The 24,544-nt window shown below is 38.1% G+C and overlaps 3 protein-coding genes across 21 annotated transcripts in view; 1 reads left to right on the forward strand and 2 right to left on the reverse strand.

Annotated features, from left to right (window-relative positions):
- Positions 1 to 13,517, forward strand: part of f-cup (leucine rich repeat containing flyers-cup) — a 68,617-nt gene extending 55,100 nt beyond the window's left edge. For 3 of the 9 annotated variants that reach the window (XM_020962151.2, XM_020962153.2, XM_086837081.1), the window contains 8 exons: positions 11,107 to 11,230; positions 11,296 to 11,468; positions 11,527 to 11,927; positions 11,980 to 12,291; positions 12,393 to 12,536; positions 12,597 to 12,785; positions 12,839 to 13,024; positions 13,101 to 13,517. In XM_020962151.2, coding sequence (XP_020817810.2) covers positions 11,107 to 11,230; positions 11,296 to 11,468; positions 11,527 to 11,927; positions 11,980 to 12,291; positions 12,393 to 12,536; positions 12,597 to 12,785; positions 12,839 to 13,024; positions 13,101 to 13,206 — 1,635 coding nt within the window. In that variant the 3' untranslated portion in view covers positions 13,207 to 13,517. Of the gene's footprint in view, positions 1 to 11,106; positions 11,231 to 11,295; positions 11,469 to 11,526; positions 11,928 to 11,979; positions 12,295 to 12,392; positions 12,537 to 12,596; positions 12,786 to 12,838; positions 13,025 to 13,100 lie in introns of all 9 variants that reach the window. The other 6 variants (XM_020962155.2, XM_020962156.2, XM_086837083.1 and 3 more) reach the window with 3 other exon arrangements.
- LOC110191328 (uncharacterized) lies at positions 13,101 to 14,880 on the reverse strand. Its single transcript, XM_020962162.2, has 4 exons — positions 14,622 to 14,880; positions 14,331 to 14,548; positions 14,093 to 14,262; positions 13,101 to 13,979 (listed from the first exon to the last, which is right to left on the reverse strand). The coding sequence occupies exons 1-4, from the start codon at positions 14,722 to 14,724 to the stop codon at positions 13,520 to 13,522; spliced, it is 951 nt and encodes a 316-aa protein (XP_020817821.2). The 5' UTR covers positions 14,725 to 14,880; the 3' UTR covers positions 13,101 to 13,519.
- A 15-nt stretch (positions 14,881 to 14,895) lies between these two features.
- On the reverse strand, positions 14,896 to 24,507 carry flfl (serine/threonine-protein phosphatase 4 regulatory subunit 3 flfl). Of its 11 annotated transcripts, none has more exons than XM_020961821.2 (10): positions 24,285 to 24,507; positions 20,683 to 21,072; positions 20,423 to 20,610; positions 19,391 to 20,329; positions 19,152 to 19,329; positions 18,833 to 19,088; positions 18,491 to 18,763; positions 18,274 to 18,386; positions 17,390 to 18,207; positions 14,896 to 17,309 (listed from the first exon to the last, which is right to left on the reverse strand). In XM_020961821.2, exons 2-10 carry the CDS (start codon positions 20,792 to 20,794, stop codon positions 17,211 to 17,213), a joined length of 2,976 nt encoding a protein of 991 aa, XP_020817480.1. In that variant the 5' UTR covers positions 20,795 to 21,072; positions 24,285 to 24,507; the 3' UTR covers positions 14,896 to 17,210. The 11 variants fall into 11 exon arrangements, with proteins under 11 accessions (XP_020817480.1, XP_020817479.1, XP_020817478.1 ...); XM_020961820.2 differs by having other exon boundaries at positions 18,274 to 18,407; positions 20,683 to 21,067; positions 24,285 to 24,498; XM_020961819.2 differs by having other exon boundaries at positions 18,274 to 18,407; positions 24,285 to 24,490.
- Positions 24,508 to 24,544: the final 37 nt, after the last annotated feature.

Raw genomic sequence — 24,544 nt, forward strand, 5'->3', positions numbered from 1 at the left:
CCGATTTGAAATTAACCCATTTTTGGCTTAACTATGATGTTTGAAAAACACTGATTAGTTAAAAAAATGGCCTGTTTTTATACCTTTTTGCAGGTTATTATAATTTTAGTAAGAATCTTTTACCAGCATCAACAAACGCAGTATGCTGATTTGTTAGCGCCATTAGAACTAACACAGAACAGCTTTCCGATTTGAAATTAACGCTTTTCTGGCTTAATTATGAGGTTTGGAAAACTTTGATTATTCGAGAAAATTGCCTGTTTTTATACCTTTTTGCGGGGTGTTAGTATTAATCAGAAGCGTATAACACAATGAAGGAATCATTTCCGACCCTATAAATCATATATATTCTAGATCAGAATGAACGGCTTAATCGATCTAGCCATGTCAAGTGGAAAAATACAGTTGACCATTTTTTCAAAATTTATAAGGGTTACATCATTAAAATTCTGACAAAAAATTGGATGTTTTAAATATTAAAACGCAGTATGCAGATTTGTTAGCGCTATAAAAATGAGCACAGAAAAGCTTTCCGATTTGAAATTAACCCATTTTTGGCTTAACTATGATGTTTGAAAAACACTGATTAGTTAAAAAAATGGCCTGTTTTTATACCTTTTTGCAGGTTATTATAATTTTAGTAAGAATCTTTTGAAAACCATCAACAAACGCAGTATGCTGATTTGTTAGCGCCATTAGAACTAACACAGAACAGCTTTCCGATTTGAAATTAACGCATTTCTGGCTTAATTATGAGGTTTGGAAAACTTTGATTATTCGAGAAAATTGCCTGTTTTTATACCTTTTTGCGGGGTGTTAGTATTAATCAGAAGCGTATAACACAATGAAGGAATCATTTCCGACCCTATAAATCATATATATTCTAGATCAGAATGAACGGCTTAATCGATCTAGCCATGTCAAGTGGAAAAATACAGTTGACCATTTTTTGTCAAAATTTGAAAAAAAGATAAGGGGTTACATCATTAAAATTGTCAAAATTCGACAAAAAATTGGATGTTTTAAATATTAAAACGCAGTATGCAGATTTGTTAGCGCTATAAAAATGAGCACAGAAAAGCTTTCCGATTTGAAACTAACCCATTTTTGGCTTAACTATGATGTTTGAAAAACACTGATTAGTTTAAAAAATGGCCTGTTTTTATACCTTTTTGCAGGTTATTATAATTTTAGTAAGAATCTTTTACCAGCATCAACAAACGCAGTATGCTGATTTGTTAGCGCCATTAGAACTAACACAGAACAGCTTTCCGATTTGAAATTAACGCATTTCTGGCTTAATTATGAGGTTTGGAAAACTTTGATTATTCGAGAAAATTGCCTGTTTTTATACCTTTTTGCGGGGTGTTAGTATTAATCAGAAGCGTATAACACAATGAAGGAATCATTTCCGACCCTATAAATCATATATATTCTAGATCAGAATGAACGGCTTAATCGATCTAGCCATGTCAAGTGGAAAAATACAGTTGACCATTTTTTGTCAAAATTTGAAAAAAAGATAAGGGGTTACATCATTAAAATTGTCAAAATTCGACAAAAAATTGGATGTTTTAAATATTAAAACGCAGTATGCAGATTTGTTAGCGCTATAAAAATGAGCACAGAAAAGCTTTCCGATTTGAAATTAACCCATTTTTGGCTTAACTATGATGTTTGAAAAATACTGATTAGTTAAAAAAATGGCCTGTTTTTATACCTTTTTGCAGGTTATTATAATTTTAGTAAGAATCTTTTACCAGCATCAACAAACGCAGTATGCTGATTTGTTAGCGCCATTAGAACTAACACAGAACAGCTTTCCGATTTGAAATTAACGCATTTCTGGCATAATTATGAGGTTTGGAAAACTTTGATTATTCGAGAAAATTGCCTGTTTTTATACCTTTTTGCGGGGTGTTAGTATTAACCAGAAGCGTATAACACAATGAAGGAATCATTTCCGACCCTATAAATCATATATATTCTAGATCAGAATGAACGGCTTAATCGATCTAGCCATGTCAAGTGGAAAAATACAGTTGACCATTTTTTGTCAAAATTTGAAAAAAAGATAAGGGGTTACATCATTAAAATTGTCAAAATTCGACAAAAAATTGGATGTTTTAAATATTAAAACGCAGTATGCAGATTTGTTAGCGCTATAAAAATGAGCACAGAAAAGCTTTCCGATTTGAAATTAACCCATTTTTGGCTTAACTATGATGTTTGAAAAACACTGATTAGTTAAAAAAATGGCCTGTTTTTATACCTTTTTGCAGGTTATTATAATTTTAGTAAGAATCTTTTACCAGCATCAACAAACGCAGTATGCTGATTTGTTAGCGCCATTAGAACTAACACAGAACAGCTTTCCGATTTGAAATTAACGCATTTCTGGCTTAATTATGAGGTTTGGAAAACGTTGATTATTCGAGAAAATTGCCTGTTTTTATACCTTTTTGCGGGGTGTTAGTATTAATCAGAAGCGTATAACACAATGAAGGAATCATTTCCGACCCTATAAATCATATATATTCTAGATCAGAATGAACGGCTTAATCGATCTAGCCATGTCAAGTGGAAAAATACAGTTGACCATTTTTTGTCAAAATTTGAAAAAAAGATAAGGGGTTACATCATTAAAATTGTCAAAATTCGACAAAAAATTGGATGTTTTAAATATTAAAACGCAGTATGCAGATTTGTTAGCGCTATAAAAATGAGCACAGAAAAGCTTTCCGATTTGAAATTAACCCATTTTTGGCTTAACTATGATGTTTGAAAAACACTGATTAGTTAAAAAAAGGGCCTGTTTTTATACCTTTTTGCAGGTTATTATAATTTTAGTAAGAATCTTTTACCAGCATCAACAAACGCAGTATGCTGATTTGTTAGCGCCATTAGAACTAACACAGAACAGCTTTCCGATTTGAAATTAACGCATTTCTGGCTTAATTATGAGGTTTGGAAAACTTTGATTATTCGAGAAAATTGCCTGTTTTTATACCTTTTTGCGGGGTGTTAGTATTAATCAGAAGCGTATAACACAATGAAGGAATCATTTCCGACCCTATAAATCATATATATTCTAGATCAGAATGAACGGCTTAATCGATCTATCCATGTCAAGTGGAAAAATACAGTTGACCATTTTTTGTCAAAATTTGAAAAAAAGATAAGGGGTTACATCATTAAAATTGTCAAAATTCGACAAAAAATTGGATGTTTTAAATATTAAAACGCAGTATGCAGATTTGTTAGCGCTATAAAAATGAGCACAGAAATGCTTTCCCATTTGAAATTAACCCATTTTTGGCTTAACTATGATGTTTAAAAAACACTGATTAGTTAAAAAAATTGCCTGTTTTTATACCTTTTTGGAGGTTATTATAATTTTAGTAAGAATCTTTTAAAAACCATCAACAAACGCAGTATGCTGATTTGTTAGCGCCATTAGAACTAACACAGAACAGCTTTCCGATTTGAAATTAACGCATTTCTGGCTTAATTATGAGGTTTGGAAAACTTTGATTATTCGAGAAAATTGCCTGTTTTTATACCTTTTTGCGGGGTGTTAGTATTAATCAGAAGCGTATAACACAATGAAGGAATCATTTCCGACCCTATAAATCATATATATTCTAGATCAGAATGAACGGCTTAATCGATCTATCCATGTCAAGTGGAAAAATACAGTTGACCATTTTTTGTCAAAATTTGAAAAAAAGATAAGGGGTTACATCATTAAAATTGTCAAAATTCGACAAAAAATTGGATGTTTTAAATATTAAAACGCAGTATGCAGATTTGTTAGCGCTATAAAAATGAGCACAGAAATGCTTTCCCATTTGAAATTAACCCATTTTTAGCTTAACTATGATGTTTGAAAAACACTGATTAGTTAAAAAAATTGCCTGTTTTTATACCTTTTTGGAGGTTATTATAATTTTAGTAAGAATCTTTTAAAAGCATCAACAAACGCAGTATGCTGATTTGTTAGCGCCATTAGAACTAACACAGAACAGCTTTCCGATTTGAAATTAACGGATTTCTGGCTTAATTATGAGGTTTGGAAAACTTTGATTATTCGAGAAAATTGCCTGTTTTTATACCTTTTTGCGGGGTGTTAGTATTAATCAGAAGCGTATAACACAATGAAGGAATCATTTCCGACCCTATAAATCATATATATTCTAGATCAGAATGAACGGCTTAATCGATCTAGCCATGTCAAGTGGAAAAATACAGTTGACCATTTTTTGTCAAAATTTGAAAAAAAGATAAGGGGTTACATCATTAAAATTGTCAAAATTCGACAAAAAATTGGATGTTTTAAATATTAAAACGCAGTATTCAGATTTGTTAGCACTATAAAAATATGCACAGAAAAGCTTTCCGATTTGAAATTAACCCATTTTTGGCTTAACTATGATGTTTAAAAAACACTGATTAGTTAAAAAAATTGCCTGTTTTTATACCTTTTTGGAGGTTATTATAATTTTAGTAAGAATCTTTTAAAAACCATCAACAAACGCAGTATGCTGATTTGTTAGCGCCATTAGAACTAACACAGAACAGCTTTCCGATTTGAAATTAACGGATTTCTGGCTTAATTATGAGGTTTGGAAAACTTTGATTATTCGAGAAAATTGCCTGTTTTTATACCTTTTTGCGGGGTGTTAGTATTAATCAGAAGCGTATAACACAATGAAGGAATCATTTCCGACCCTATAAATCATATATATTCTAGATCAGAATGAACGGCTTAATCGATCTAGCCATGTCAAGTGGAAAAATACAGTTGACCATTTTTTGTCAAAATTTGAAAAAAAGATAAGGGGTTACATCATTAAAATTGTCAAAATTCGACAAAAAATTGGATGTTTTAAATATTAAAACGCAGTATGCAGATTTGTTAGCGCTATAAAAATGAGCACAGAAATGCTTTCCCATTTGAAATTAACCCATTTTTAGCTTAACTATGATGTTTGAAAAACACTGATTAGTTAAAAAAATTGCCTGTTTTTATACCTTTTTGGAGGTTATTATAATTTTAGTAAGAATCTTTTAAAAGCATCAACAAACGCAGTATGCTGATTTGTTAGCGCCATTAGAACTAACACAGAACAGCTTTCCGATTTGAAATTAACGGATTTCTGGCTTAATTATGAGGTTTGGAAAACTTTGATTATTCGAGAAAATTGCCTGTTTTTATACCTTTTTGCGGGGTGTTAGTATTAATCAGAAGCGTATAACACAATGAAGGAATCATTTCCGACCCTATAAATCATATATATTCTAGATCAGAATGAACGGCTTAATCGATCTAGCCATGTCAAGTGGAAAAATACAGTTGACCATTTTTTGTCAAAATTTGAAAAAAAGATAAGGGGTTACATCATTAAAATTGTCAAAATTCGACAAAAAATTGGATGTTTTAAATATTAAAACGCAGTATGCAGATTTGTTAGCGCTATAAAAATGAGCACAGAAAAGCTTTCCGATTTGAAATTAACCCATTTTTGGCTTAACTATGATGTTTGAAAAACACTGATTAGTTAAAAAAAATGGCCTGTTTTTATACCTTTTTGCAGGTTATTATAATTTTAGTAAGAATCTTTTAACAGCATCAACAAACGCAGTATGCTGATTTGTTAGCGCCATTAGAACTAACACAGAACAGCTTTCCGATTTGAAATTAACGATTTTTGGCTTAATTATGAGGTTTGGAAAACTTTGATTATTCGAGAAAATTGCCTGTTTTTATACCTTTTTGCGGGGTGTTAGTATTAATCAGAAGCGTATAACACAATGAAGGAATCATTTCCGACCCTATAAATCATATATATTCTAGATCAGAATGAACGGCTTAATCGATCTAGCCATGTCAAGTGGAAAAATACAGTTGACCATTTTTTGTCAAAATTTGAAAAAAAATTTAATGTTTTAAATATTAAAACGCAGTATGCAGATTTGTTAGCGCTATAAAAATGAGCACAGAAAAGCTTTCCGATTTGAAATTAACCCATTTTTGGCTTAACTATGATGTTTGAAAAATACTGATTAGTTAAAAAAATGGCCTGTTTTTATACCTTTTTGCAGGTTATTATAATTTTAGTAAGAATTTTTTAACAGCATCAACAAACGCAGTATGCTGATTTGTTAGCGCCATTAGAACTAACATAGAACAGCTTTCCGATTTGAAATTAACGCATTTCTGGCTTAATTATGAGGTTTGGAAAACTTTGATTATTCGAGAAAATTGCCTGTTTTTATACCTTTTTGCGGGGTGTTAGTATTAATCAGAAGCGTATAACACAATGAAGGAATCATTTCCGACCCTATAAATCATATATATTCTAGATCAGAATGAACGGCTTAATCGATCTAGCCATGTCAAGTGGAAAAATACAGTTGACCATTTTTTGTCAAAATTTTAAAAAAAAAGATAAGGGGTTACATCATTAAAATTGTCAAAATTCGACAAAAAATTGGATGTTTTAAATATTAAAACGCAGTATGCAGATTTGTTAGCGCTATAAAAATGAGCACAGAAAAGCTTTCCGATTTGAAATTAACCCATTTTTGGCTTAACTATGATGTTTGAAAAACACTGATTAGTTAAAAAAATGGCCTGTTTTTATACCTTTTTGCAGGTTATTATAATTTTAGTAAGAATCTTTTACCAGCATCAACAAACGCAGTATGCTGATTTGTTAGCGCCATTAGAACTAACACAGAACAGCTTTCCGATTTGAAATTAACGCATTTCTGGCTTAATTATGAGGTTTGGAAAACTTTGATTATTCGAGAAAATTGCCTGTTTTTATACCTTTTTGCGGGGTGTTAGTATTAATCAGAAGCGTATAACACAATGAAGGAATCATTTCCGACCCTATAAATCATATATATTCTAGATCAGAATGAACGGCTTAATCGATCTAGCCATGTCAAGTGGAAAAATACAGTTGACCATTTTTTGTCAAAATTTGAAAAAAAGATAAGGGGTTACATCATTAAAATTGTCAAAATTCGACAAAAAATTGGATGTTTTAAATATTAAAACGCAGTATGCAGATTTGTTAGCACTATAAAAATATGCACAGAAAAGCTTTCCGATTTGAAATTAACCCATTTTTGGCTTAACTATGATGTTTAAAAAACACTGATTAGTTAAAAAAATTGCCTGTTTTTATACCTTTTTGGAGGTTATTATAATTTTAGTAAGAATCTTTTAAAAACCATCAACAAACGCAGTATGCTGATTTGTTAGCGCCATTAGAACTAACACAGAACAGCTTTCCGATTTGAAATTAACGCATTTCTGGCTTAATTATATGGTTTGGAAAACTTTGATTATTCGAGAAAATTGCCTGTTTTTATACCTTTTTGCGGGGTGTTAGTATTAATCAGAAGCGTATAACACAATGAAGGAATCATTTCCGACCCTATAAATCATATATATTCTAGATCAGAATGAACGGCTTAATCGATCTAGCCATGTCAAGTGGAAAAATACAGTTGACCATTTTTTGTCAAAATTTGAAAAAAAGATAAGGGGTTACATCATTAAAATTGTCAAAATTCGACAAAAAATTGGATGTTTTAAATATTAAAACGCAGTATGCAGATTTGTTAGCGCTATAAAAATGAGCACAGAAATGCTTTCCGATTTGAAATTAACCCATTTTTGGCTTAACTATGATGTTTGAAAAACACTGATTAGTTAAAAAAATTGCCTGTTTTTATACCTTTTTGGAGGTTATTATAATTTTAGTAAGAATCTTTTAAAAGCATCAACAAACGCAGTATGCTGATTTGTTAGCGCCATTAGAACTAACACAGAACAGCTTTCCGATTTGAAATTAACGGATTTCTGGCTTAATTATGAGGTTTGGAAAACTTTGATTATTCGAGAAAATTGCCTGTTTTTATACCTTTTTGCGGGGTGTTAGTATTAATCAGAAGCGTATAACACAATGAAGGAATCATTTCCGACCCTATAAATCATATATATTCTAGATCAGAATGAACGGCTTAATCGATCTAGCCATGTCAAGTGGAAAAATACAGTTGACCATTTTTTGTCAAAATTTGAAAAAAAGATAAGGGGTTACATCATTAAAATTGTCAAAATTCGACAAAAAATTGGATGTTTTAAATATTAAAACGCAGTATGCAGATTTGTTAGCGCTATAAAAATGAGCACAGAAAAGCTTTCCGATTTGAAATTAACCCATTTTTGGCTTAACTATGATGTTTGAAAAACACTGATTAGTTAAAAAAAATGGCCTGTTTTTATACCTTTTTGCAGGTTATTATAATTTTAGTAAGAATCTTTTACCAGCATCAACAAACGCAGTATGCTCATTTGTTAGCGCCATTAGAACTAACACAGAACAGCTTTCCGATTTGAAATTAACGCATTTTTGGCTTAATTATGAGGTTTGGAAAACTTTGATTATTCGAGAAAATTGCCTGTTTTTATACCTTTTTGCGGGGTGTTAGTATTAATCAGAAGCGTATAACACAATGAAGGAATCATTTCCGACCCTATAAATCATATATATTCTAGATCAGAATGAACGGCTTAATCGATCTAGCCATGTCAAGTGGAAAAATACAGTTGACCATATTTTTTCAAAATTTGAAAAAAAATTTAATGTTTTAAATATTAAAACGCAGTATGCAGATTTGTTAGCACTATAAAAATAAGCACAGAAAAGCTTTCCGATTTGAAATTAACCCATTTTTGGCTTAACTATGATGTTTGAAAAATACTGATTAGTTAAAAAAATGGCCTGTTTTTATACCTTTTTGCAGGTTATTATAATTTTAGTAAGAATTTTTTAACAGCATCAACAAACGCAGTATGCTGATTTGTTAGCGCCATTAGAACTAACATAGAACAGCTTTCCGATTTGAAATTAACGCATTTCTGGCTTAATTATGAGGTTTGGAAAACTTTGATTATTCGAGAAAATTGCCTGTTTTTATACCTTTTTGCGGGGTGTTAGTATTAATCAGAAGCGTATAACACAATGAAGGAATCATTTCCGACCCTATAAATCATATATATTCTAGATCAGAATGAACGGCTTAATCGATCTAGCCATGTCAAGTGGAAAAATACAGTTGACCATTTTTTGTCAAAATTTGAAAAAAAGATAAGGGGTTACATCATTAAAATTGTCAAAATTCGACAAAAAATTGGATGTTTTAAATATTAAAACGCAGTATGCAGATTTGTTAGCACTATAAAAATGTGCACAGAAAAGCTTTCCGATTTGAAATTAACCCATTTTTGGCTTAACTATGATGTTTGAAAAACACTGATTAGTTAAAAAAATGGCCTGTTTTTATACCTTTTTGCAGGTTATTATAATTTTAGTAAGAATCTTTTGAAAACCATCAACAAACGCAGTATGCTGATTTGTTAGCGCCATTAGAACTAACACAGAACAGCTTTCCGATTTGAAATTAACGCATTTCTGGCTTAATTATGAGGTTTGGAAAACTTTGATTATTCGAGAAAATTGCCTGTTTTTATACCTTTTTGCGGGGTGTTAGTATTAATCAGAAGCGTATAACACAATGAAGGAATCATTTCCGACCCTATAAATCATATATATTCTAGATCAGAATGAACGGCTTAATCGATCTATCCATGTCAAGTGGAAAAATACAGTTGACCATTTTTTGTCAAAATTTGAAAAAAAGATAAGGGGTTACATTATTAAAATTGTCAAAATTCGACAAAAAATTGGATGTTTTAAATATTAAAACGCAGTATGCAGATTTGTTAGCGCTATAAAAATGAGCACAGAAAAGCTTTCCGATTTGAAATTAACCCATTTTTGGCTTAACTATGATGTTTGAAAAACACTGATTAGTTAAAAAAATTGCCTGTTTTTATACCTTTTTGCAGGTTATTATAATTTTAGTAAGAATTTTTTAACAGCATCAACAAACGCAGTATGCTGATTTGTTAGCGCCATTAGAACTAACACAGAACAGCTTTCCGATTTGAAATTAACGCATTTCTGGCTTAATTATGAGGTTTGGAAAACTTTGATTATTCGAGAAAATTGCCTGTTTTTATACCTTTTTGCGGGGTGTTAGTATTAATCAGAAGCGTATAACACAATGAAGGAATCATTTCCGACCCTATAAATCATATATATTCTAGATCAGAATGAACGGCTTAATCGATCTATCCATGTCAAGTGGAAAAATACAGTTGACCATTTTTTGTCAAAATTTGAAAAAAAATTTAATGTTTTAAATATTAAAACGCAGTATGCAGATTTGTCAGCGCTATAAAAATGAGCACAGAAAAGCTTTCCGATTTGAAATTAACCCATTTTTGGCTTAACTATGATGTTTGAAAAACACTGATTAGTTAAAAAAATGGCCTGTTTTTATACCTTTTTGGAGGTTATTATAATTTTAGTAAGAATCTTTTACCAGCATCAACAAACGCAGTATGCTGATTTGCTAGAGCCATTAGAACTAACACAGAACAGCTTTCCGATTTGAAATTAACGCTTTTCTGGCTTAATTATGAGGTTTGGAAAACTTTGATTATTCGAGAAAATTGCCTGTTTTTATACCTTTTTGCGGGGTATTAGTATTAATCAGAAGCGTATAACACAATGAAGGAATCATTTCCGACCCTATAAATCATATATATTCTAGATCAGAATGAACGCCTTAATCGATCTAGCCATGTCAAGTGGAAAAATACAGTTGACCATTTTTTGTCAAAATTTGAAAAAAAGATAAGGGGTTACATCATTAAAATTGTCAAAATTCGACAAAAAATTGAATGTTTTAAATATTAAAACGCAGTATGCAGATTTGTTAGCGCTATAAAAATGAGCACAGAAAAGCTTTCCGATTTGAAATTAACTCATTTAACTAAGATATTTGAAAAACACTGATTACTTTTAAAAATGGCTTATTTATGACGATTGGATCAGGATCAAACTGCAGGGGTATACAGACCTTATCAATGTCACCTATTTATAATTGGATGTGGTCCTTAAATTTATTAATTCCCCTTAACCAAACTGCTTGCTAACCGAAATTTAACAATAAAAGGATGCCGGTCATAATAATATCCAATCTCTGCCCGGTGGCATTGGGTTTCTGGTACGTCTAACAGCACTCCTGTTGCCCTATAACCACATCAAGGAGCTGCCGCCCGATCTTGTTAATATGCGATGTAAGTGTTAGCTAAGCCTTAATATAAAACCTATCTAATCCCAATTCAACCTATTATTTCCTTAGCATTGCAAAAGCTGGATTTAATGCAAAACGATCTGACCTGCTTACCAGAGGATATGGGATTGTTGAGAAAGCTGGAGTGTCTATATCTGCAGCACAACGACATATTGGAGCTGCCGAATTTCGAGGGCAATGAGGCCTTGAGCGAGCTGCATGCCAGCAATAATTTTATAATGGTGATTAAAACTAAAATAATTAGTACTTGTGCTGTTTCTAAAGATAATTCCCTTTCAGACAGTACCAAAGGCCATGTGCAGCAACTTGCCACATTTGAAGATCCTCGATCTGCGGGACAACAAGATCACCGAGCTGCCCGATGAGCTTTGCTTGCTGCGCAACCTGAATCGATTGGATGTATCTAACAATACGATCAGCATGCTGCCCGTCACCTTGTCCTCGCTGGCTCACCTTATCAGTCTTCAGGTGGACGGCAATCCCATAAAGACGATCCGACGCGACATCATACAGTGTGGAACCACACGGATTTTAAAGACGCTCCACGAGCGAGCCCTGGCCAAGGCAAAGGAAGATGGTTCCGATAATGCAGTCTCCAATTCAGGAGCAGGAATCAGTGTAACTCGTCTGAGTGGCGGACAAGCCGACGATTGTGAACTACCCAGCAACTATCCCGATAGGTATTTATATAGCTTTCTTGAGCATACTTCTATTTCAGACCTAACGCCGCAGCCGCAGCTATCAGCAGCTGGCACAGAAGTTCCAATACCAGCATCAATGTCCATGTATATACCACCAGCAACATCAGGGACGTGTAGCGCCTCACAGTTGTCTATATGGGCCGCAAAGACATTGCCAGGAGTATAATCGCCAAACTCAGGGAAACATGTACAAGTCCGAGAGCTATCACACTAACATGGCCAGGGGTCCCTACCTACAACAACAGCAAAGTCAAGAGTGTCGCTATCCAAATGGTGTTATGTACCAGCAACAGCAGTACCAGCAGCAGTTCACCTACGAACAGGCTGTGCATCCACGTTGGGTGTAGTGTATCACCAAGTTCCATGATCTATAGTCATATTCTTGCTTTTATTTTCTTACTCCCTGCCTCATTTCTCAATACCCTAATATCTTTCTTTCTTCAGGTACAAATTACGTCATACACGTACGTTAGCTGTCAACTTGGAGGAACTAACTGAAGTTCCCGAACAGGTTTTTCAAATTGCCAGGAATGAAGGTGTGCATGTTGTTGACTTTGCGCGCAATCAGCTGAGCACTTTGCCCAATGGGTAAGTTCCTTTGGACAGGATATTCAGGAGTACATTGATCTGTAAATATATTCATTCTAGGTTGCAGCATATGCATGATTTGGTTACAGAACTGGTGTTATCCCACAATCTCATCGGTTATGTGCCAAAGTTTATATCGCAGTTCACACGCATTACGTTCCTGAATCTGTCCAATAATCTGTTGAGTGATCTGCCCATGGAATTCGGTGTCCTAAACACTCTACGTGAACTAAACATTGCCAATAATCGGTAAGTATTGATCACTGGTTATGATACGAAATCGAAATTAATTTCTGGATCAGTTTTCAGTTCATTCCCAATAGTGTGTTTGAGCTGCAAGGTCTGGAGATTTTTATTGCGAGTGAAAATCACATCAAGATGTTGAATGTGTCCGGATTGAAGAGCATGCCGCGCTTGAGCACTCTGGATTTACGCAATAACGACATCGATTCAATACCGCCCACACTGGGGAATCTGACCAACATAACGTAAGCTCTTTAGTATTTACTTATGTAAATCAGAGATCTAAAATGTTTATATCTTTCTTCAATTTCCTTCTTTCAGTCATTTGGAACTGGTGGGAAATCCGTTCCGACAGCCCCGCCACCAAATACTAATGAAGGGCACCGACGCCATCATGTCATATCTGCGAGATCGCATACCCACGTAGAAGACCAGCAGCCAAAGCAAATTACATTTTACACCTTTTTTTTAAGCAACACTTTTCACTAGCAGCAATATTTGTTTATTTTGTCGGAAAGCCTTGCCGAAATCTGTTGTAGTTTTGCTCGACCACGCCCACACTTGGCCCACCCCTGAATACGGGATCGGCTAGGTTTGGACATGGACGAGAGTGAACGACGAGCATGTTATCTTTGAACGTAAGACACACCCTGTACCTTATCCAGCAACTGAACTAGTCAGCGACACACCCTTTATATATCTGGCTGAGAATCTGTAATAAACCGTACTAAGACAACAGCTCACTTCTGCTCCACAACTTCGCTGCGCAGGCGCTTGGCCAGATTCCGTCTCAATTGGAGGGCAGCGTTCTCTTCGCTTTCCAGGGGAGCCGGCATCGAGAGTTCCGTGGTTCGTCCTCCGTTCTCCAAAAGCTGCTGGGCCACCAACGCGGAGCTGGGACGCGCTCCCTCAGGGGCATGCGACGTACCCCGGGCCATTGTCTCCTGCAACTGTTTAGCACGAGTTTGCTTCTTGATCTCCACGATCTTGTCGCGCTGTCGGCGCAGGTACTCCTGCCGCGACACCATGTCGTTGGGATCCACTTGATCCTCCTGCTCGAAGAACAAGTTCAGGCGCTGGAACTTATCGTTGACCGAATCCAGGCTGGGATCATGTTCGGGAGTGAGGGCAGCTTCTGGACTCTCGAGTTCACCGGCGACGGTCTTGGCTATTAATTGCTCCACCTCCGAGGCGGTATCCCTATTAGATTTAAAAGTGGCTTAAAAGGATGTTATGTAACAATATTAAATGTTTCAAAAAATATCAAACTAAACTTGCGTAAGCCGAACTTTATGTAACTCAAGGAAACCCACCCCTGATCTGAGCCCACCTCCGCGCTATGGTCATCATCTCCACCTTCCCCGGCGCTGGCATTTTGGGCCAATTGATTTTTCTCGATTAGATCAAGAGCCTGCAGCTGAAGCTCCACATTGCGTTGCGTCATCATGCGAATAAATATCTTTAAATCGTTTGCAGCCCATATCTACAAAAAAAAACCCATGAATCTCTGAAACTCTGGTGCATATGAAGGTTTTTTTTTCCCCCACTTACCTGCTGGAACAGCACCTGGTGGAACTGAAAGGGATTCTCGCCCTGACCCTGAACCCCCTGCTGACGTCCCTCGAGACAGGCCATTTCGAATTGCTCCGGCGATATATGCATTTCCTCCATGAAGCTGCCCAGCATATAATCAACTAGATTCTTGTACTCCTCATGGATCTGGAGTATATCAGGATTGTTCTCATCCAGCTGCTGGTTGGGATCGAAGACTAAAGAAGCACCAAAAGTCAGACACTGCAAATGGTGCATGGATGGATAGATGGATGACGTGGCCATGCTCACCTAGGGATTTCTGCTCGATGAATGTCTGAAGCGGAGCATTCCAAATGGGTCCGTGCAGGAAGCACACCAAGGAATCAAACACCCAAGAGTCTTCCACAGACATTTTCTCGTCCAGTTGCTGGTCAAGTGAGTAACTAACTAGGAACTCTGTCCAACCTTTTAGCTGGAATCATTTGTTTGGTCCTTGAATCGCCGGTTGCCATGACACTGAAAAACCACCCGCGACACAACGTATACGGAATAAAAGAACACTTTGGAGAGCTTAGCCATTCTGTTTCTGTTTAAAAACTATTAAAAACTATTATTTAATTTACTCATAATCATAATATATAGAGTTATATATATATAGATCGCATTTTACGCACGGATGTTTAAACTAAATAAAATATTCAAATTATAGATGTAATGGGTATGTTGTGTGTTTTTGTGTGTTAGGATTAGGGGATTAGACAGCATACTATCATATACAATACACGATTCATATAAATACTATGTATAAACTATATAGTGTTGTGTTGTCGCCTTTACTTTTACTTTAGTTACCATTTTCTTTTGTGTTTTCATCTTATTTTCGTTCATGTTTGTTATGTCTCTTTTATTATGCACTCTGCGTTATTGTTGCTCAATCAAACAAACAAAAACAACAACTTGGAAGGATATCGTATGTTTTCCCCATCTAAATTGTAAGTGGCGTGGTCTTGACAAGGTAGGAGGCCGGGAGTAAGGATTGGATCAAGGGGAAACCGTTAGCAGTGAGAGGAGGCAGGCTCTTGCTTAATTCGCACATTTCTTTTAAACACTAAAATAAATAAATGTAGTACAGCGATACGCATACGCACATGGCAAAATACGATTATTAACAAATAACTTTATTACTCTCCGTCACTTGTGGTGGTTGTTGCAGATGTCTCCTCGTTGTGTATGTGTGTGTGGCTGAGCGAGCTTATGTGGGTGTATGTGCGTGTGTGGTTCTTAGTGAGCCCTACTACATTCGTTCATTAAATTCAAATTATACATTATATTTAGTTATGTGTGTGTGTGTGAAAAAGAACTTACAATGGAAAACCGTATGAAGACTATTAAATTACTTTACTCTATTGTTTGTTATTTGCTTCTGCTTATGTTCGTTTGCCCCGCTGTTTTAGTTTAACATTATACTCTATTTGTTATCATTATATTTAGAGTTATTTATTGATGTTTGTGTGGCATGTGGCGTGTGTTTTATAATGCAAAGGTAACGCCAACAATTGTTTATAATTGTAAAAACACAGTCTGACAACGCGTTGCTCTGTCCTAAAAGATTCCCCCTAAGGAACTCGCAGTTAGTTAATCCAATACATCCTTGACATTAAATTAACTTTGTTGGCTGTCCAAATTGTATGTTCTTAATGTAAAATCGCCAGGGGGGTGTGCTAGGGCAGTTACTTATTGGGAGAATAAAGACTCGACTAAATTATATACAATTATATCCACGACTAAATCAAAAGAATTAACAAAATTTGTCAAGTCGGCACCCTGTGGCTCTATTTGGTATTTAAAAAACAATTGCAACAGGATTGTGTACATAGAACCTTAAAGGGAATAGTGTAAATAGGTTGCCATTTTCAAAATTATATATATTAATTACAATTATTTACGTTGTTTGCGAAATATTTCAGCGCTGTTTACAAGCAGCACACTCCTCGTGGTGCTTGAGGACAACGCTGTAAATGTGTGTGATAGTGCGATTTTGGCAGGGAATCGTTTTCAATGGTTTAGAGATTAAGTAATAAAGGATTTAAGTCTAGATATTACAACTAATATAAGGTAAATATTGCAATTGTCTTCAAAATACCTACAACGAAATATTGCACAACTAATGTGGTTTTCTTCTTAACTTCCCTTCCACGCAACATTTGCTTGGCCAGCACAGCAGCCGACTTGACAGGACCTGTTAACTGAATGATGCTTCTGACTGTATACAAATGTCCTACACACCACCTGACGGGTTCTCCACGGCCTCCTCAAGCCAATCTTCCTCCGCGGTCTACGTGTTTTTCGGCTTAACTACTAAATACATTTTGTTTTGGTTTCGATTCGTTAATGTTTGTTTTTGTCAACTCTCTCAAGCAGCATCTCTGCCGTGGATGCTGCCGATCAGGGTTGTAGTTTTCTCTGTGTTTCTTTCATATGCATATATATTTTCGAATATATATATATGTATATATATATTTATATGTTGTAGTTGTTTAATTTAGTAAAGTAAGATTTATAATTTCTTGTTTACTTTAGGTTTTTGCTTTTGCCTCCTCTTTTAAATAAATTTTTATGCTAAAATTTAATTGTATGTTTTTGTTTTTCTTGTTCGATCTTACATCGTACCGCTGTGACTGCTGTGCTATCATCTCCTGCCTCTTGCCGATGTCTATGTTGTTGCTGATGCAATCCTAACGTTTGTTGGTGTGTGGATCTCTTGATGTCCGTCTTGTGTTTGCCGTATGTGTATAGGTGTGTGGTTGTTGTGTTCTGTTATGTTGTGTGTACTAATTTATAATTGATGCCGTCGCTGCTGCTGCTGCTGCTGCTGCTATGCTCAACAACATCTGTCAACTATGCCAGACGCGCGCGCTTTTGTGCTTGTGGCCCCTCAGAGTCCTCGTCCTCTTCGTAGTCATCCTCGCCCGAATCGCTTTCGTAATCCACCAGGCCCTGTTTTGAAACGAAGTTAATAGTAAATAATAATCAATAAAATATTGTCAGTTCAAAATCTTCTTAAAGCTTTCACACACCTTTTTAGCCGTCGCCTTGTCAGCTTCACTACTGGCGCTTTCTGAGCTGCTGCTCGCATCCTGCTCCTGTTCGCCCCCAGTGGCCGGGCAACTAATGAGGTCATCGCTGGGAGGCAACTGGGCATCTCCACTCTCAATATCCGGACTGGCAACAGCCGGAGCTGGCGATAGGTTGGGTGAACTGCTGCCGGTCGTGCCCGATGTCGCCGCCGTCACAGATGCCGCCATCGCAGTGGCAATTGTAGTGAGAAACTGTGAGGCTGCCACGGCGGCCACCGTCGCCGAATCGCACAGAGATGCGCCAGCCGATGAGCTGCCTGGTGGCGAGGACGATGACGAGGACGATGATGAAGCCGATGACGATGACGATGAGGACGTGGATGCCTCTAACGGGGAGGATGCCGAAGAGAGTGAAGTATTGTTGGCGCCGGCAACTGACTGCGTTAGTTCCAACTCCTGATTCTCCGGCGCCTCCACGCTGCTACTTAGTTGCTGTTGCAGCTCTGCAATTTCGGGCTGTGTCTGCTGCTGGAATGGGTGCTGTTGCTGTTGTTGCTGTTGCTGGTGGTGTTGCAGTGCGATGTTGGCAGCGGCGGCCAAATGAACCGCAGCCTGGGTCTGCTCATCGACCATGCTGGCCGCCTCGGGGCTACTGCTGCCGCTGGCCACCGGGGCGCCCGACGATGCGGAGGATGTGGCAGTCGATGTCGCGGTGGTGTTCAGGTTGCCCAGCAGTCCGCCGCTGTGCGGTGACGTACTGTGCGGCGGAGACGATTTCTGCTGATTTTGCGATTGCGGGCCATTCTTTTCGCTGACGGCTGTAAGATATCAATACTAGAATCCAAACCAATTCTCACAAGAGGCGGAGAGCTGAATGTACTCACATTTGATAACATTGCTGTACGTATCGATTTCCTCAGTGAAATCGTCCTCTTCGTTGAACCACATCTCCTCCTCTTCCTCCATTTGTCGCTGGTCCCGACGAAACCGGCCACCGCTACGGATGATGGGCAGCCCACTTTAATAATAATAATAACATACCCAAGGCATTTTCACATTGTGTTTGGAGTAGCACAAGGCGGAAAATAAACTCTCACTTACCCATCCGTTCGGTTCTCCATCTTGTCGCGGTCCTTAAGCCGATCCTGATACTGATCGTAACGGTTCTTCAAGTACTTAAAGGTCTGCACATATTCGATTTCATCAAATATCTTGCTGAAGTTTTCCACAAAGTAGACACACAGTGTGCGAATATCCTCGAGTTTTATAAACTCAAACAGCTCCAAAATGGCCGACTCTAGCAAATTATACCGACCGTTGTTGCGAATAAAAGCATCTACCACTGGCGCAAACAGATTGCACTTAACAATGTGTCTGGGGAGTAAAAAAAAATACCAGTTAGCAAGAGTCACGAGATTTACTACTATAGATCCTCGTGCTCACCTATTGTAGAACTCATCCTTCAGTGCAATTATCTTGCGCAACAGTCGCAGAGCGCCGAGTACAAGGAACGTATGTGTGCTCTTCATAAGCACCAGAATTCGCTTGAGGAGATCCTTTTGCAGCAAAAAGTTCTTGATGTGGTAACTATGATGCTCAACGCAAAACGACAAAATATCCAGAACGATACCCAGTAACTGGGCCGTCTGATAGTCCTCATTCTGCGGACGGTCACCCATTGTATTAAGCATCAATGGAGCTGCAAATGTCCATCAGATATAATCAGTGAGAAATTCTAAATCCCAAATGCCAGGACACTTACCCACTAACGTCTGAACACTGTATTTATAGAAGAAATTAAGAAAGTCGCCCTTCTCGGTTAGCATGTTTTCCGGCTCCAGTAAAATCTTAACAATGCCCATTAGCTGCACCGCAATGCCCAGCTCCGGTTCCGAGTCATTTAGCATTTGTTCGATGGCAATGTTTAGCAACATACCCTCCTGGATCATCATTAATAAGAACAATAATTTATAAACTCTTAAATTTGGATACTAAACTTACCCCCTCTGGCCTGTTGGCCTGGTTCAACGTATAGTTGCGCACCACCAAAGGCGAGAATTCCACTATAGCCGTGAGAATGTCAATGGAGGCGGACTTAGTCTTCTTATCATTCATTACGAGCGTGAGTTCAAGTGCTTGCAGGATGCCTAGGCAGGTGAGCGTCTTGTAGAACGAGTCCTTGCCTTGGGGTTGCAGATTCTGGGCAAAGTTACAGAACTCCTTAAGGAAGAGAACTGTGTCACGACGCTTCGTATCTCCAGTTGCCTGATCCGTGAGCACAGCAAACACATCGACCAAAAAGCGCTCGTCGTCCTGAATCATTGTAACGATCTCGACCTTATTGAAGAATATGAAGCTGGACAAAGTGTTTAGCATGTTGTCCTCGACAAAAACCGATGGCGTGGGCAGGATAATGTCCTGGATGTACTGCACCCGGAACGTCTGGTGGATCTTGGCCAGCAGGTCCTGGTTCTTGATCGGTACCGCCTCCCGGAACTTGGCCAACTGCTTCAGATACTGCCGATGCTTTTTCGGCTGAGCCACACTGGGATCGTACTCCAAACATCCAACCACATCGAAGATGGTGTCATCCGCGAACATAATCTCGAACAGAGCATTCTTGTTCAGCAAGAAGATGTTCTTGAAGATCTCGAACAGGTGATGCAAACCTTCGGTGCTGTCCAGATCCTCGCAGACGTGGAACAGATTCAGCAGCTTCTTGATGTAGCTCTCCGATTCTAGGGCCATCGATAGCTTCTCCTTGCGCAGCGGCGTAGAGAGACAACTCTGTATCGTCTCGGATATATCCTCCAGCCGGGAGAGTTCACAAGGAGGCAGCTCTATGGGTGGCGCCGTATCCGACATGTCCTCGAATCGCTCATCCTCCGACTCCTCCACAATGTCCTGTGTGATCTCAACCGAAGGATCCTTGCCTTGAACCTGTTTATGGTCATTATTTGACGATTGACAGTAACAAAACTCAATATATCTCCCAATACATACAATACATACAATCACGAAAACAAGACTTACCTGGCATATCTTTTCCCATATTTCGTCACAACCAGCCTTCTCCTGAAAACTCAAGGCCAGATCGAAGTTGTCGCCCTCGGACCATACGATTAATGTATCCTGTTGCTTCTGGTAGGCAGTGTCCGGTTGAATCTTGCTCTCCAAAAGCAGAGATCCATCAGATTCGGCGCGAACCAGAAGAGAGATGCCTTCAAAGTTGAAGGGGAACAGACTTTAGACTTTAGGCTCTACTATATTTGTTTACTAAGTTTTGAACTCACCTTTTAACCTATCCACATAGGTGGAGGAGACGTGGCCGGTGCCACGATCATCCCATTGACGCTCCGCATTCAACGCGTACAACTTGACGCGACGGCGGGTGTCGGTCGTCATGATGATTGTGTGCCCTTACGTTACCGCTCTGGATGCTCTCCCAAGTGTCCTTTCGATACGATTTGGTTTGAATCTGGACTGGAGTTTTGGAATTTACGGCTTGGAACCGGTCCCTTAGGCTTTTGTGCTATAAGCTAGACGGCTATGCTACTTTGCTAATTTAAATTAGGATCTTGAATTTAGAATTCAAAGGATTCGGCTATTCTCTATGCTTGACTCGCTTGACATCCATGTTAGGCCGCTACTCCAGCGTCGGGTAGGGTCACGACAAGACTGCACTGAAAAGTGAACAAAATTATTGATATACGTTTGTTGATATTACGCTTGCGTTCCTTTTCGATTTTCCAATCTTCTCTTCAAGAAAGCACTATTTATTTTACGCAAATACAAGCACATGTCATTAAATTAATGATTTCGTAAAATTACAAGACATACTGTGATTCCATTCGACTTTAATATCTGAAAGAGTACAAATATCAACAGATATTGTATCTTTTACTGCATCTACATAGGCAGCTGAGGACTTATTGCAATGAAGGAAGATGTGAAAGCCACATACATACATATGTATGTATACGTATAGCAGCAGAGAGAAAATGAGAGAAGAGTCCACAAATTCGTAGTAAGACGCGAAATGCCAAAAAATATTTAGCTTTGACCGGTCTGTTTACAAACATTAAACGTTTTCCATTAGATCTAGGCCTGCCACAGTCTGCCTGTGTGTGTGTGTGCTTGCATGAGCAACTACTATCGCTCCGCTTTCGCCCCACGGCCAGCTACATAGCCAAGAGTGCAAACACGCGCGCGTAGAAAACAAATAGGTAAGAGAGTGCCGAAGACCTGAGAATGGGAGACCTGAGAGTGAGCATGGAGAGCGAGAAGCAGCAAGTTATAGTCAAGACAAAATAAATCGAACTAGCTGATGTTATTTATGGAAACTTAAGAAACCCTGCGTGCACATGGAATTTGAATGGGTTAAATAATGTTTAGCTTAGGGATATCATAATCTAAACCAACGTTCACATATTGCAAAAACCATCTCGGAACTGCATATTCTTGTTTAACAAAACCTAAAGAAAAATTTCACAGATATACACATGTAAATTTGGACAAAAAATGCAATAGATAGTTATACTTTTTGGAAATACACAAAAGATAAATCCAACCATGCGGTGGACAACCAATAGGATTCATTTGAATCTGGCCAAGTCCACTAAACACAACCAAGTCCTAAAGAGTTCGACTTATCAAAGCTTCACAGTATCCATTCTGGCGAGGCGACAGTCAATGGAAAAGCGTAAAATAATGCGCGAGTAAACAGAACGCAGGAAAGCGAATGAAATACGTCATCGTTGAAGAGAGCGCCCACATCAACGTCAAAGTTTGGTATTCACCGCAAATATTTACGCCACCTCAGATCGCCACCCGAAAGGCCAGCACCACCACCACCCACCACCAACCAATTTCCTCGCACCACCAAGGCTGCAAGTGTGGAAATGATGTGTGCGCTGGGATTTATTTGCACAGCGATTGCGATCCCAGATACGAATCGAAACGAAATACTACACAAGTTCCAGTGAGGCGCCATAGGCCAATCCCGCACTGATAACACCACTAGAGAACCTAGACAGCCAGAGAGGCACAGAGAGAGAGTTGCAGATTTCACACTCTGTAGAACCGAGAATCGTATACCAAAACAAAAGTAGCAATTCAAAACAAACGGCGAGAGCGGTTTACGCAATCAGCTGCGAAAAAACACGCGAATGCTACAGATTTTGGTTATTATTAATGTTTATTAATAATATCAGCGCTGGCAGGCAAGCCCAGAATGGTTGCCAAAAATTACCACAAATTTTAAAATGTTAAAATGCGCCTGGAGTCGATGCATTGATAAACGCTAAGAACAACAACTAATAATTATTCACCTGTGAATTTTACGAAGCTTAGTGTTTTTAAATTATTATAATTCGACGTACGAATTTTATTTTCTTAAATTGTGAAATGTTTTGAGTGTTTTGTAACGAATATTTACAATCAGTTTTTTCAAAAAATTATACAAAATAGGGTTTTGAATGTTAAAAATTTAAACAAGGCTTTCTTAAGAAGAAAGTAAACAATTTAAGGGCGATAAAAAATATTACTTTTAAATTGGATTGCAAATTACTAAATATTGCTCGTTAATCTTCTTCTCGAGTCCAACTGTGAATGCTGAAGTCCTGCTCTCTTGTCTTTTCCCCACAGGGACGCTGCAAGTGGCAATAAAGCCGTGAAAAAAGGAGCGACCGAAAAGGCGTGAGATGGGGTAAATAAAAAGGATGCAAGACTCAGTTGGGGGAAAACAGTCTAAATTGGACCTGTGCCTGCTCCTGTTCCGTTTTTCTTGTGCTTTTCGACTTCTTTCTTCGCTCCCGATTGGTAGTAAAGGGTCAAAGAAGAGAAGAGGGGGTGAAGAGAGTAGCAGGAGTCTGACGATTACGAACGCGTCGTATCTTGTTTTTGCATGCATGACAATGTGTGCAGAATACGCGCGCTCGCATACACAGACATACATACACGCGCAAAAGTCGGCAGGCGTGTGTGCGTGTGCATGTATGCACCGTTTTGGGGTGGCATTGGGGAGTGACGGGACGAGTGGAGACAATTCGACAATTTCACAATTATAAACACTCTCCGCAGCGATTGCAATGTCAGCAAATTTCCTTTTTTTGTTCGTTTGATTTTCAACAGTTGATGTATTTTCATACGCGATACACACACAACGCTCACACTGGCACAGTCACACACACTCACACTCACAGTCTAGCAAGTACATCGCTTTTTCGGCCGTCTCTTTTGCGGTTCATTCAATAAAATTATTGCGAATAGCAGGCACAAAACAGAATCGCAAAAATTGCATCGTATTGCGGGAACGAGGCGTGTGGTAAAGAAAAATGCCGTCGTATCCCCACACTCACTCCCACTAGCATACGAGACAGGCCCAGTGTTGTTGTTGTAATCCGAATTTGTTTTGATGTTTGCTTACTAATGTTTATGTATACCACATTTTCTCGATATTCGCAGCCGATTTTGCATTTAATTGAAACGCACACAAAACGCAGGGAAAGGAAAACAGAATACAAACTCACCACGCAGCGAGAAACCCAACACACTACACACAGCGGAGAGCGGAGAAATTCAACTCAACTTTTCGACCGTTTGCGTTGTTGCATAAAGTGCGATAAAAACAAAGTGTCCACCTAGTTGGAGCCCTCCGGAATACGGGTATGATCCGGATACGGATCGAGGACCTAATTCAGCTGGATATAGTCCAATTCCACAAGGCCGGAGTACGTGAGACGAACCATACACACACACACACTCAAACACTCGCACGCAGACAACACAGAAGCCGCAAGAGGGCCAGAGCAGGACGGCAGTAGCAGCAGCGGGACAGCGGGCGAGTGCGAGAGGGAGCGCGGGGGCAATGCTGACTGAAAAGTTATACACTCACGCTGCAATTCCTTGTTTAGTTTCTGGCGCTGCTGCTAGCATTCGCTTCGCATTCGTTTAGTTCATGTATAATTTACGCTTGCGCATATTTATTATTGACACGCGCTAATAACAATAAATCTCCCGGATAATTATGATTTTTACACTTTTTCCGCGGACGACGCTTGTCTATAATACCACTAGTGATGCAAAAACTTCGATGGAAACATCGATGCATCGTTTTTGGGTGAAAAACATCGATGTCTTTATACATCGATGATT

Source organism: Drosophila serrata, unplaced genomic scaffold (assembly GCF_035046125.1).
Source record: "Drosophila serrata isolate PLE 108 unplaced genomic scaffold, ASM3504612v1 contig_295, whole genome shotgun sequence".
Lineage (NCBI taxonomy): Eukaryota > Metazoa > Arthropoda > Insecta > Diptera > Drosophilidae > Drosophila > Drosophila serrata.

Bases quoted from the DNA above. Each gene is read 5' to 3' on its own strand.
- LOC110191328 (XM_020962162.2), bottom strand. From the start codon at position 14,724: ATGTCTGTGGAAGACTCTTGGGTGTTTGATTCCTTGGTGTGCTTCCTG. The intron at 14,549-14,621 runs GTGAGCATGGCC...GTGCTTCTTTAG, and splicing joins CATCGAGCAGAAATCCCTAG to TCTTCGATCCCAACCAGCAG. The intron at 13,980-14,092 runs GTGGGTTTCCTT...TAAATCTAATAG, and splicing joins GAGGTGGGCTCAGATCAGGG to GGATACCGCCTCGGAGGTGG.
- flfl (XM_020961820.2), bottom strand. From the start codon at position 20,794: ATGACGACCGACACCCGCCGTCGCGTCAAGTTGTACGCGTTGAATGCG. The intron at 20,611-20,682 runs GTGAGTTCAAAA...TCAACTTTGAAG, and splicing joins CTATGTGGATAGGTTAAAAG to GCATCTCTCTTCTGGTTCGC. The intron at 19,330-19,390 runs GTAAGTTTAGTA...ATGATGATCCAG, and splicing joins AGGCCAACAGGCCAGAGGGG to GAGGGTATGTTGCTAAACAT.